We start from the raw sequence: 12,921 nt of genomic DNA on the forward strand, positions 1-12,921 counted from the left end.
TTCCACGCACGTTGCTTCTCGCCTGGATCTCCGCACCCGTGCCTTCCTACGTTTGGGCTACTTATTTTGAGTGGATTGGAGCTCTAGATACCATTTAAGGGAGTACTTCGTGGATGGATCACCCCCTTAAAATCTTATTCCAATCCGACTTTCCATTGGGGAGAACATGGGAGTCTCTTTTCCTCACGGTTTAAGGATTTTAAGGGTCTTTTCCCACCCGGGAGGATGGGGGGTTCACCCCGTTAGGACACCCGTTCCCCGTCCAAAGATAATAAAAAATCAAACAAAGCCCTTACCACAGGAGTTTCAAATTCATGCACGGTTCTTTAAGGTGCCATGCACTCCTTTGTGCAAGGGCTTTCACGCACATTGCTTTCCACTGGATCTCTGCATTCGTACCTTCCTACGACGCTCTCACTATGTATTTCATTAGTTCACACTCTCGTACGGCTCCATACCACGTGCATTCTACATTGACTGCTATACCGCACGCTTGCACCCTCCCTCGTGCTCGCTTCTTCTCCTTCTATTCTCGTCTCGATGGTGGATCATCGAAGCTCTTATACTAAATGTGAAGAACCAAGCTTTTCAAGAATGCAAATGTGTGAAATGCATGCATGATTTGAATGCCAATTGGCCCTCCAATGGGAAAGAGTGCCCTCGTGAGAGTACTTGTTTCTATTTCGACCTACATTCACGGTGTGTGTGAGATGGCGGATGAATGCAAGGTGAATGAAGAATGCTACGTCAGATTCACAATGAAAGGATAATACCCTTTCATTAATGTCCCTTGAGATCACTTAAGTTCCATCTTCCCATTTTCACCTACCCTTAGCCTATGACCCATACATCTACCATTCAATGCACCTTAATGCACAATTCCCTTCCTATAGCCCCTAGGACCTAGACAAGTGTGCACATTTTTATTAATAGAATAAGTGTCACATGTCCAAATTCGATGCCATATGAAGCAGTGGCTCCAACTCGACTAGTCCTATCTATTGAGATGATCCACCACCATAACAAATCGGTCGGTGTCCATCATAAATACATATACATGTTACACCATTGGCATATAATATATAATAATGTTTTGAAGTCTACTAATCACGGATTGGTGATTTCTCTTGTCATAACACTAATATGGTCGGAATGTTTTTCTACATGATTCCAAGAAAATGCTCAAACTCATCTTCTGAAAACACAACAAATAGTGCAGTTTCAATCTCGTGATAGTCACTTGCAAAGTAGAAAAATAGACTCCATCATGCATAGCAAGGGACTACCTATTGTACATTTGCATAAATAAAAATTATCTCACAACCGCATTTTCCTCATACTAAGGTTGACCCCACCTATGTACTCACCAAATATGAGAACTCTGTGAAGCTAAAGAACACCTTCTAATAGCATGTCGGTGGCTTTTAAACTTGGAGAAGGATGAAGCTGCAACTGGCCTGTGATGAAAAAGACTTGCACACAAGATAGAAGTGATGAAGATAGGAGGCTCATTATAAAAACATTGGAATTAACAAACTTTACAATCAACACAAGGAGTACAGTCAAGGAATCCAAGCCAATACCCTCAGTCTTCCAAAGTTAGGCATCATATTTTATGTAAAAGAGATACTGTAGAGTGTAGGCCTTGACAATTTCCCTCTCACTACTTGATTTGGCGAGCAGAAACTTGGCTTGAAAGCATGGCATAGAGTTCTGACAATAAGCACTGACAACTTCAACAGCCTTCAAGAAAATGTCCAACTGGACATCACTGACTGGGTGCATCAGTCACTTGCCTTGTAAGCTTTCCTTGAAAGAATCTGGCAAAGCTTCCTGCTGCCCCTTTCAATTTATTTCTTTTCTGAGGAGCTATTGAGCTGTTAGCTTCCATGGAATCTGCAGCCTGTTCAGGCGTGTCTGCTGCATCATTTGAAAAGTGGCTTTCCTTGTTTCTCAGAGACTTTGTGTGACTCTTCGATACAAACCTGGGAACCCTTAAATAACTTCCTCTTTCATCAGGTGAATTAGGATCACTGCCAGGCAGAGATCTGATGCGGCTCTTCATTGTTAATCGGCGGACCATCTTCATAGTGCTTCCTTTTCTTTTTTGGCAGTCTGCATCACTGCTTCTTCTGCCATCTACAGAATAAGATTGGAAGTCCAAACATCCCTCGATATTGCTCGGTCTTTGCCTATAACAGAAATTACATAAATCAACTGAAAGGGTGAGAGAACACGAGATCTTATCAATAATGCACTCAGGACAACAGTCAATTCTAGACAATAAAAGCCTGTTAAGAATGTCTCACAAATACCTATGGTCTCATGTTCCATTCTTTTTAGTTAGTCAGGATCTTAACATTATTGAATGGTTCTTAACAAATTAGTCAGATTCATTTCAGGTAACAACTTCATTGGAATTTGATTACAGACTTCACACTCAAGGGACGAAACTGAATATAATATTGTAACCAAACAGAAAACTACATCAGATTTGATGCATTGGTGTTCATATTACTTACCGGTTTTCCTCATCACATATGGCAGCAGCATCATGAGACTCGGGCGAGAGAAGATCAATTTCACCAACCTCTCTCTGTTCTTCACCTGATAGATCAATCATTTCATCATTGTCTAAGTCTCGCATGTAGCTACTTGCACTTGATGGCTTATCTTGCCCTGTTCTTCCACCTTGATATAGCGATTCACTCTCAATCTCTACTGCATCTGTCAGATCCCCGCATGCTGAAGACATTAAGGGAGAGAATCGTCTGGCTTCATGTGTCCAAGCATTTTCTTGTTGCTCTCCCATAATGGTGTTTGCATCGAGTGGATGAGCAGGTTTGCCCCCTTTATCTGAACATGGCATGTTGCTGCTTTTCCAAGTGGAAGCTTCTTCAAAACATGTGTTGTCTTTGGAAGAAGCAAAAGAAGCCTGTGGTATGGCAGGAAAACATCCACTAGCATTTGATTGATGTGCCACACCTCTTTTTGTTAGGCCTCCTTGATTCTTCCAGACATTCAAAGAGTCCGCCTCTAGAGCAACATTCTCTGAGTGATTGCCAATATCATTGGTGGAGATTCCATTGCAATGCTTAACCAGGCCATGTGTTGATCTGGATTGTTCTTCTGGAAACAGCGTCCTAACACCTGGTTTTTCTTCTGCTGGGAGGGAAGCAAGGCTTACTTTCACTTCCACAGGAAAGCCCAGAACTGCTTCGAAAACATTGGAAACGCTCTTCTGTGACCTTTCACATCTGGACTTGTGCTCCAGATGACAAAACTCCAGATGAACAACAGCATCAACTGTAAATCAGTAAGTGGTGTCAATAAAGTTCCAAAACAAACTCTTCTTACAGGGTCAAACAAGCACAGCAACATTTCCGACTTTTTACCACTCAGATCAATAAAAGATGTGAAATTACAGTAATCCATCTGCCCTGATCCGAATTACTTGATGAATTGGTCCAAAAAGTACTGGTATCAGGACTTTTTCCAAAATAAGATAAAATAACATACTGGTATTGGTTTACATTTTGAGCTCCTGGGCAGACACCTTTGCTAACACTGGCCAAGTGCAGAAGAATCTGATAAAAAAAGGCTTAAAGTCATAGAGTAAATTGTAATTATCCTTGGCCATTCACAGTGCTACTAACGTACTATGGCATCCCCACTCAGCTCATCTCCAGCCGTGACTAGGTGCAACTGTCATACTATGGCATCCCCGCTCAGGTCCTAGCTAGCCAGGATCACGTGAATCATATCTTTACAAACAGTCAAAGAAGGAGAGGTTCTATCAGTACATATCAGGGCAAAGTCTAAACTGAAGTCCATATGTCTTCCATTTTCAATACACAAGTCTCAATATTCAATACACAAATCTTAAGTTTAGATTCATTTCCAAATCTGAACAAAGGTTCGACAAGTATTTCTACTACAGGCTTAGATGTCCTATGGTAAAAACAAAGGGTTATTTGCAAAAGGAATTTCTCAAGCTGCAAGCACCATCTAAGAAATTCAAAGGTGGAGGATACACATTCTTGAATCATAAGGTGGAGGATACTCATTCTTGAATCATGAACACATTGAAAAAAGAATGCAAGGAGGTTTGAGGAGCATAATTAAAGACTATTCCACTTGAAACTAAACTAAAGTGGAAACTAGTGCTTCTGAAATCGGTTCATGCAGTATAGGTGTTAATATCGTTAAGCACTAAGAAATATAAGGAATTGGATGCTTATCATGTGAGTGCTACCCATGCATGTTGCCTGTCACCAATGTTAAAGCCCATATGTGGGCATCATGATTTGGGTGAGGATGCACACTAATGGGACATAAAGGGATGAAGTCTCAGTTTTGGGGCTTAGGGGAATTCCTAGGCCTAGGCATACATGAATGGGAGAATAAAGGCCCAGAAAAGGTCTTTAGTGGAAGGGTCTGGAGGGAGGTACCACAAAAGGAGCTCATGAGCTCTAGGCTGTGTCGCAATCCAAGCTAGAGTCCTCGATTGTTGTTGATGTCCATCATTGAGACCTTTCGGAGACCCTTGCAGCTTTAAAGGTGACCCTTGCAACTTTAAAGGTGACCCTTGAAGCTTTTGTAGTTCAGCAATCTTCAGTGGCAAACCAGCCTTGACTTGGAGACCTAATTTTGGTCAGCTTTTGATGGTGTTCTTACTGATGCCATGGTTCACAGATATGGGTGTGTCCTTATGGTCTTCACAAGAGGCCGACGGTAGGCCTTTGTGTATGAAATGTTGTGCATGCTCAATTAATACAGGGAGGAGGATCCTACTTTTGCTGAGTCATTTCAAGAAGTCCATATTTTATGTTACCTTGACGCAAGTGGCATAGATTATACACGAGGGTTTCACTCTTCGATTTAAAGAGCATCAGGATTTCGATACTGACTATGGGAGAGTCACTTCCTTATCAAAGGATCTCATTCCATCAAACTAATTCATCTGCACTACCTATGCATGATGCTGTTTGGAACTCCTATGCAGCATAGCTGTATAGAATATTTGAAATACTTATTGCCTTCAAGAGAAGGGGCGCTGACTTGTTCATAACTTTGTATTGATAGTTCTCCCTCGATACAAAATAACAAGGCAATGAGGTCATTGCTAAGGTAGCTCACCTGCGTTCTAAGTCAGGGTGCCTTTCTAAAAACCTGAAGCTTAAATATACCTTGTCCACCAATACACATGTCATCACTTGGCATTATTTGCCACACAAATGGTCCTGATGGCTTTGTTTAGTCTAGTTTCTTCACCGACCTACATGGCATGATTTGGCAATACTCTCCTCCTGAATGCCTTTTATCTATCTATTTAAAGATCCTTCCATAACTGATTTTGTCACTGCCATGGGTTTTGTATGAAATCATCAAGCATTTGATCTTTCCTTTTGAGACCCTTAGGGTTTCAACACTCAATTGAAGAACCTTGTAATCCAAAAACATCAGGAAAAAAGAAACGACAGAGTGTGATCTGCCAGAAGGGTGCCAGCGGCATGACATGATTTTATTTGGCCCCCTTGCACAATTTTTCCTTTTCGTTGCATTCCATAACTTCAGCCTTCTCAGCATTTTTTTAAATTAATGTGAATGGTTCCAAATAATTTCTCCAATATATAAGATAAATCCAGCTTGCAAAGAAAACCATTGGTATCCATGAAAGCATATACCAGAAGACATATTGTTACAGTCTCTTTGTAAATATGAATATCTCATGATCCAATGTATGAAATATCACGTAGGGTTCTTTTTTGACACTGACATTATTATACGGTCTCTTTGCAAATATAAATATCATCATGATTCGATGTAAATACAAACACGCTGACATTTTTATTGTATATATAAATATCATCATGATCCAATGTATCAGATATCATGCAGGTTTCTTTTCTGATTGTTCATGGTCTCTGCCATTCATCATAGCTCGCATGCTTTTTCACAACACCCTGAAAATCTGAATGATAAGAAGGAACTCAGACGTATCATTGAAATAAGTACACATTTGGTATCAAGAAATTCATTCTGGTTGTTATATCTGGATCGAATAGTGAAGTCAGTCTATAGGAACATACAGAATGTCAGGCAGAGTTGTACTAAGCATGTATCAAAAGGTCAATGACGTTGGTCATGTCTAGGCACCTTAACATATTTGTCTCCCACTTATCCATAAAGATAGCATCAATTTCCTAGTGTCTCCCATGTATGTCAAGCACCATTACAATTTGATATATGTGTGTCTCAGCAGATGACCACATTTTTTCATTGTGCACAAGTCTACTCTTATCGCCTGAGTAAAGAGGTACTACAGTACATAAACATTTAATCTCTGTATTTGAAGGTTTGAACAATCATGGATGCCTAGCAGGAGACTATAAGACAAAACAAAAGATGTGGATCACAAGTACCTTCAGACATAGAAATTGATAGAAGTTTTCCATGCATGTATAGCAACTGCCTTAGAGGAAGAGGGCGGCATGTCTCCACAACTGAAGACCATATATCGTTCAGCTTTCTTGGACTCAGCAACTGCTCATTGCTACTGCCATCCAATGTATCTGGAGGAGTCGCCAACAGACCTTCACCAAGCTGGGGCTTTTCTGCAAGTTGCATGGGCTCCTGTTGTACCCTGCTCTGCACAGAGGACCTGCTTTTCACTTGTGACTTGGCAGATACCATCTCATCGCTCCTATTGATGCACCACTGACTGCCTTCAGTAGAATTTTTTATATAGTTGATGTAATTGTTGTCTCCATTGCTTGTAGTCTCAGATTTTGAAGTTGGCAGAGAATCTGGGCTTGTGTTGTGACAAAGATTTGCATCATCATCCCAGGTCTGTCTGCCAGAAGATGTATGCTCAAAATCTATGCCATTGTCTCCAACATCATCCAGTGCAACAGGGCTCTGTGTAATACTTGTCCCAGCACATGATGCAGGAAACATGAATGAGTGATCAGGACCAAGCTGTAGTAATGCTGCCATCAGCCAGGTGGTCCTGTCATTGGAAACTCTGAGCTGCTTCTCTGCCTCAGAAAGGGTCCTCATTGCCATGCGCAATCTCTCCAGCTTTTCTTTAGAAACTGATTCAAAACACGGTAGAGATCAGTGTTGACTTGTAAATTAAAAAATGGAAAATAACAATGAATAGCCTGTTAGAGAACCAAACATGAATAAGATAGATCAATGCATGACTAAGCCGGTTCAGAAGAATTTGTAATGTTCGAGTTTATATAGCAATCTCTGAGACATAATCTGAAATATCTCAGGGTCAACTATGTTACAAACAAACCAAAAAATTTAATTCCAAGCTATGCGGTCACTCCGTGATGCAAATAACACTAACTTGGAAATCCAACCCATTAGATGAGGGAACTTGCACTTTTTTTAAGGTTTTGCAATTTCATGTGGAATACAAAAGGCACACTTCTCATTTGGAACATTACACTGAATTAGCAGGCAACCAGGGAACCACTCCACCATTTGGACACCTTTTTGTCTCTCTTTTGCAGTTTTTTAACTTCACTGTGGAAAATAATCAACATTACCTTAGCCACCATTTATTTTCCAATGGCAATGTAATTTAGTCTCTCCCTTATTACTGGAAAATAGGACAGCACGTGATGTAAGGACTTAGTTACACGAGATTAGGTGAATAGTCACAGCATTTCCAATTGCGAAAATAATTTCTTGATTATTAGTTGATAGGAGTTTTAGAATACATTACCTAATGCGGCAAGAAGAGCAAGCTCTACAGAGAGCCAAGAACCCAAATCTTCCCACCTATGTGTGTGCACCTCAGATTAGGCATAGTGAAAGTGGCATTTGATTGAAATAGAGTCAATCTCTACTAATCCTAAATTACTGGTAATGAAGAGAAATCTATGTAATAAGGCCTTGTAATGACAATATTCATTAGATATTGAGAATATGAATTCTTATAGCCACTCCAGTTGGAAAAAATGAGCACTCGTCAATCTCACTTTAATGTATGGATTGTGTGATTATGTCTCAGCTAAGTATACGATATTGGTAGTAAGAATCTCACTTTATTGTATGGATTATGTGATTATGCCTCAGCTAAAGCGTCTAGAACATATCATTGGGTTACAAGATTGTCTCCAGTACAATTCGTTTCTTTGAGTCTGAACTTTTGAAGCTGTCACATCAAGAAGCAATTAAAATACTGAGCACACATGTAATTCAACTTACAAGTTTGTCGCCGGAAAAATCCTTTTCTTTGTTTGTCTGAAAATTTGAAGCTGCCTGCAAGTATATCTGTGATTAAAGTAGCCAGTCGGGACATCAAAGCCAGTGGCTCTACTCCTGAATCCACCAGCTCTCTTGCCCTTCGCACTGTATTAACTGTGTCTGCAAGAAGAGCACAATCCAGCAAACTTACCATTCTCTCATCAGAGGCAGAACCAACCTGGATGCATAATCATAACCAGTGTTAGTGACAGGTTACAAGAGTCCTCAAAATGGAATTTATCGAACAACCGTATTACATCCTTCTAGAAAGAAACTCTCGCACATGTAAAACACGAGAAACAAGACCAAAGCTCATTTTCACTTTTCAGAATAGCCAAAATTGCTCACCATGTCACATCATTAGGAAAAAGACCTGTATTAGAAGATTTGCTCTACTAAAGGAGAAAGAAAATCATCAAATCTGACAACACATATGACTGACAAACAGAAGATTCCAAAACAGAACTGTTCAGTCACATAATGGGAAAAGGAATTTTAATTCTGAACAAGTTTAACGGTGGTGTGTTTCTAAACTATTGAGAACGTGCCACTACTCAAACATGATCTTACAAGTTCATGCCCAAAGAATGAGTCCAATACGTTCCTACTTTGCACATTTTCTTGTGCTATACTGAGATTGACAACTCCCTCTGCTCAACTGGTAGTAGTACCTTGAAAGTCTAGGGGCAATCTTGTGGATCATGAATTTGAGAGAAATAATGACTTTGACCTTTTCAGCCATGCAATCATTCGCATCCATAGGTCTTAGACGGTTAGGCACTGCCAAAACAGATGCAGGTCATCCTCTATACCTCTTATCACACAGGGGCCAGAAGGGGAAGATGTCTACCCATTTACTCAGTTCACCTGTGAGTACCAGCCATTAATGCATGACTTTCCATAGCAGCACTTTGCTTTTGGAGGGTATCAAAGCTTAGAAAAGATAGCACTCGATAACACTTTTCCTGTTCCTAAGATCCATTGAAATGGACAATATATTTCAAAAAACACCATGCAGAAACTCTTTCTCTGCAAGCTTGTCCAGTTTTATAAAAAACTGTTACTTTACACACGTTAGTCTGACCAAAGTTCTACCAGATTTTCAATTTGCATTGGTTCTTTATCTTCTCCCCGGCCCCCCTCCTAAGATATTTTCACTTACATCCTGATACAATCTTCATTAGCACGAGAAAAAAAGGTTCTGAAACATCCAAAAAACCAAAGTGGACCTCCTGCACTATTAATTTTGCACAGACAAATATATACCTTTGTACAACTAGAATATATCCAATCGTACAAATTTAGAAAATTTGTTATTCTAAAGTTTAAAAATCTACAAACAGACCAAAACATCAGTTGACAGTCAATACAAGGCAACATTATTATCAGTTGGCGCTTTCAACATTTTCTGCATAGCATGCAAAGAGAAGATAAACTTACCAATTCATAAACTGTCAATGGATTAATCTTCTGGCCTAACAGGCTGAGCTGATCTAGAGTTGTTTCTGCATCACGGAGAGAGCCATCTGACCTTGAAGCAATTAGATGTAAAGTGTCAGCATCTATCTCCAAATTCTCTAGATCAGCCAACAATTGGAGCCTCCTCACAATTTCAGAATCTTTAATTTTAGGAAATGGAAATTTCTGACATCTTGACACCGCAGTGCGAGGTAGCCGATCTGGGTCTGTCGTAATGAGAATGAAGACAACATTCATGGGAGGTTCCTCCAAAATTTTTAGGAGTGCATTCCAAGTTTCTGTGGTGAGCACATGACACTCATCTATGATGAATACTTTGTAGCGTGCCAATGATGGAGCACAAATCGTTTCTTCCAGAAGAGCCTTCACTCTTTCAATCCCGTTGTTGCTAGCAGCATCCACTTCTTTGACCTCAGAGCACTTTCCTGACGCTACAGAGGTGCATTCTTTACAGGATCCACAAGGCCTTGGCTCCTCAGGTGATATGCAAATCAAGGCAGCTGCAAAGATCCTCGCAGCAGATGTTTTACCGGTACCACGAGAACCTTGGAAAAGGTAAACAGGAGCGATTTTTCCTTTTGCTATTGCATTGGAAAGCGCTTGTGTCACAATGTTTTGCCCAACCACCTCTTCAAAAACTTTGGGCCTATACTTCTGGCTTAAATTGCGGGGTCTATCTTTGCGAAGGGCCAGCTCCTTACTTTCTGGGACAGCAAGCTGGAGCCTATCTGTGTCTGCAACTTGAACTAATCTTCCTTCGTAATGCCGATTGGATGCGTTGAAAGCTAATTCCAATTCTCCATGAAACTCGCTTTTTGACAGCCTTCCACAGTCACCATCTATTGAAGAGCCTGCGAAGTCATCACTGCCACTGTAGTCCTCTAGTTCAGTCAGCAAGGGAAGAGGTTCAATTTGTGGGTTCTTAGGAGAGTAAGAAGCTGATGTAAATCCTCGTTGCATTACGAATTCATTGTCCGCCACCGTGCCGTCCTTCCTTCTCGAGGATTTTCTGGAATCAAGAGGCATATTTCTGTCTCGCCCGGGAGACTGGTTTTTGACGTGTTTCTGGTTCTTGGACCTGTGGAGAGATCTCCTGCTGCTCTTTCTAGGCAACTCCAACTCCTCTCCCTGATACTCCAGTCCATCTTCCCACGGCCCTGCCCTCAAGTTGCTTCTAGTCCGCTGGGTCGTACTATCAACCGGGGGAGTGAAGTCCTGCGAGGATCTTGCATTTGAATAACTCGTTTGCTTGTTAGTTGATCTCCGTGCATCCTTTGACGCAAGCGGCGATTGTGATCTTAATCCCACCTTCAGACCTGAAACCTCCCTCTGCACTGTTACCGACCCACTTCGGAATTCTTCTTCCAAGTACTGCTCCTCCTCATTGTAAGGCTCCTCTAAAGTGAAAAGGGACTGAGACTGACTAAATTTTTGAATGTCATCGCGGGAATTGAGAACCAAAGGAGAGAGTATCTGACCATTCTGTCTCGCTCCATTAGCATTCGTAGATGACCTAAGGGAAGCCTTGACTCTTGCAGCGTCTTCCAGGAAAGGGACGACTTTCTTTGCTTCAGCATGGCGTTCAAACGCACCTTGCTGCCCAGACCAACTTCGGCCCATCCTCATTGTATCTCTTCCGCTACGACCATTTCGTATGATGTTTGGAGAGTCGGGTTCTCGCTGTCCAGTGCTCTCTCTTGCTGTAGAATCTTCGGTCTCTAAGTCACCTACAGAATTTGGAGTTCTCCAATTGTGCAGAATCGATTTCCCCCCCACCTGCCGACCCCATCCTGTCGTCTCACCGAGAACCCCGAGCTTTTCAAGGTGGCTTCTAAAGTTCTCTCGTTGGTGATAATCCGTTGCGACTCCATCGTTGGGGTCCATGGCGACAAAGGTCTCTCGTCCCAAGTCCCAGCTCAACCTCGGATCGACGTTCGTCAGTGGCTGGGATCTGAAAGAGCCTTTCTTGACGGTCGCTCGTCTGGTGTCCCTGCGACCACTGCCACCGACTCTGGGATCATTCTGCACAACCCCTGCATCAGTTTCAGACCCTTCCAGAGGCAAATCTAAGTCAGCAATCCCAGGAGCAGGCTCGAGAACAGGAGACTTGCGAGAGGGTACTGTAGATGGATCCCGCAAACCCTTAGCTTTTCGCAGCGCGATTAACTCACTCATGAGAGGGAGTTCACCGGGTTGCCCAACCTCCAACATGGCCGATTTTCTGCAGGAACACATTCGTATTACGAGAGTTAGCCACACAGCGTAATACCAAAGCGTCCTCCTTTACGCCCCTCCCTCGCTCGCGCTGCTACAATCTTATCTACAAGGCGGCTCAAATCAACGAAAGAAGCTCCACAGTGTACAATGCCGTCAACTCCGGAGTGAAATACAACCAGGATGGCATGGGCGACCAGCGAAAGATTGCATGCAGCCACGTTTCTAAAATTTAAGGCAGCCCCGACGTAGCGTTTGCATTTATGATGACTACTACAGGCCAGCGGAGGACGGAGCAGTAGCAGGTGCAAGCAGCTGTACTGTTGCGTTCACGCCAACTTCGTGAACGGAACAGAGAACTACGGGTAGCACTGACGCCAACTGCGCAAACAGAATGCCGCCCATGCATGCGTGATGCACCACAGATGTTGCTATCGAAGCACAGAGATTTGCTACCGAATTCGCAGCAAAGAACGTGAAGACATAGTCGGACAGCAACAACGAGGATGACAGGCGAGCAAACATGCTGCGGGATCCGACCAAGAGCTGGGAAAAAAGGGTGGGTAACTCACCGGCGAAGAAGATTTGCGAAGGATTCACGGTACAATGGTGAACGATCCGAACAAATGCGAGGAGGGAGAAGCTGCCTCAGGGGTGAAGGATGGGAGTTGAGCAATGTTGGGTGGTACTCCCTACTTTAACTGCGTGCTGGTGCTGCGCATGGGAGCCTGCGGGAGCTCAACAATCAATCAATAACAATATTAAAGGTAGAGTGTGACTTGGCTACAGTGCCGATGACTTGATAGTAGTGGATGGAGCGTTGAGGGAGGGAGAGGGGGTCGCTGAGAGCCACAAGAAGCAAATCGAGTGTGATCGGACGTGGGGTCTGAGAGAGAGCAAGGGCACATGGGTAGAGAGAGCCGGGGAGATGGGTCTGGAATGCTTTGCAATGAGAGTTCGCCA

At 42.4% G+C, this 12,921-nt stretch overlaps 1 protein-coding gene across 1 annotated transcript; it reads right to left on the reverse strand.

The window, feature by feature from the left end:
- Positions 1–1,507: 1,507 nt before the first annotated feature.
- LOC147897038 (uncharacterized) lies at positions 1,508–12,144 on the reverse strand. The gene is made up of 5 exons (XM_087381437.1): positions 9,706–12,144; positions 8,227–8,443; positions 6,426–7,097; positions 2,523–3,306; positions 1,508–2,192 (listed from the first exon to the last, which is right to left on the reverse strand). Exons 1-5 carry the CDS (start codon positions 11,977–11,979, stop codon positions 1,769–1,771), a joined length of 4,371 nt encoding a protein of 1,456 aa, XP_087237563.1. The 5' UTR covers positions 11,980–12,144; the 3' UTR covers positions 1,508–1,768.
- Positions 12,145–12,921: the final 777 nt, after the last annotated feature.

The sequence above is a fragment of the Dipteris shenzhenensis genome, chromosome 11 (genome assembly GCF_047967505.1).
Source record: "Dipteris shenzhenensis isolate YYH24624 ecotype China chromosome 11, Dip_SZ_1.0, whole genome shotgun sequence".
NCBI lineage: Eukaryota > Viridiplantae > Streptophyta > Polypodiopsida > Gleicheniales > Dipteridaceae > Dipteris > Dipteris shenzhenensis.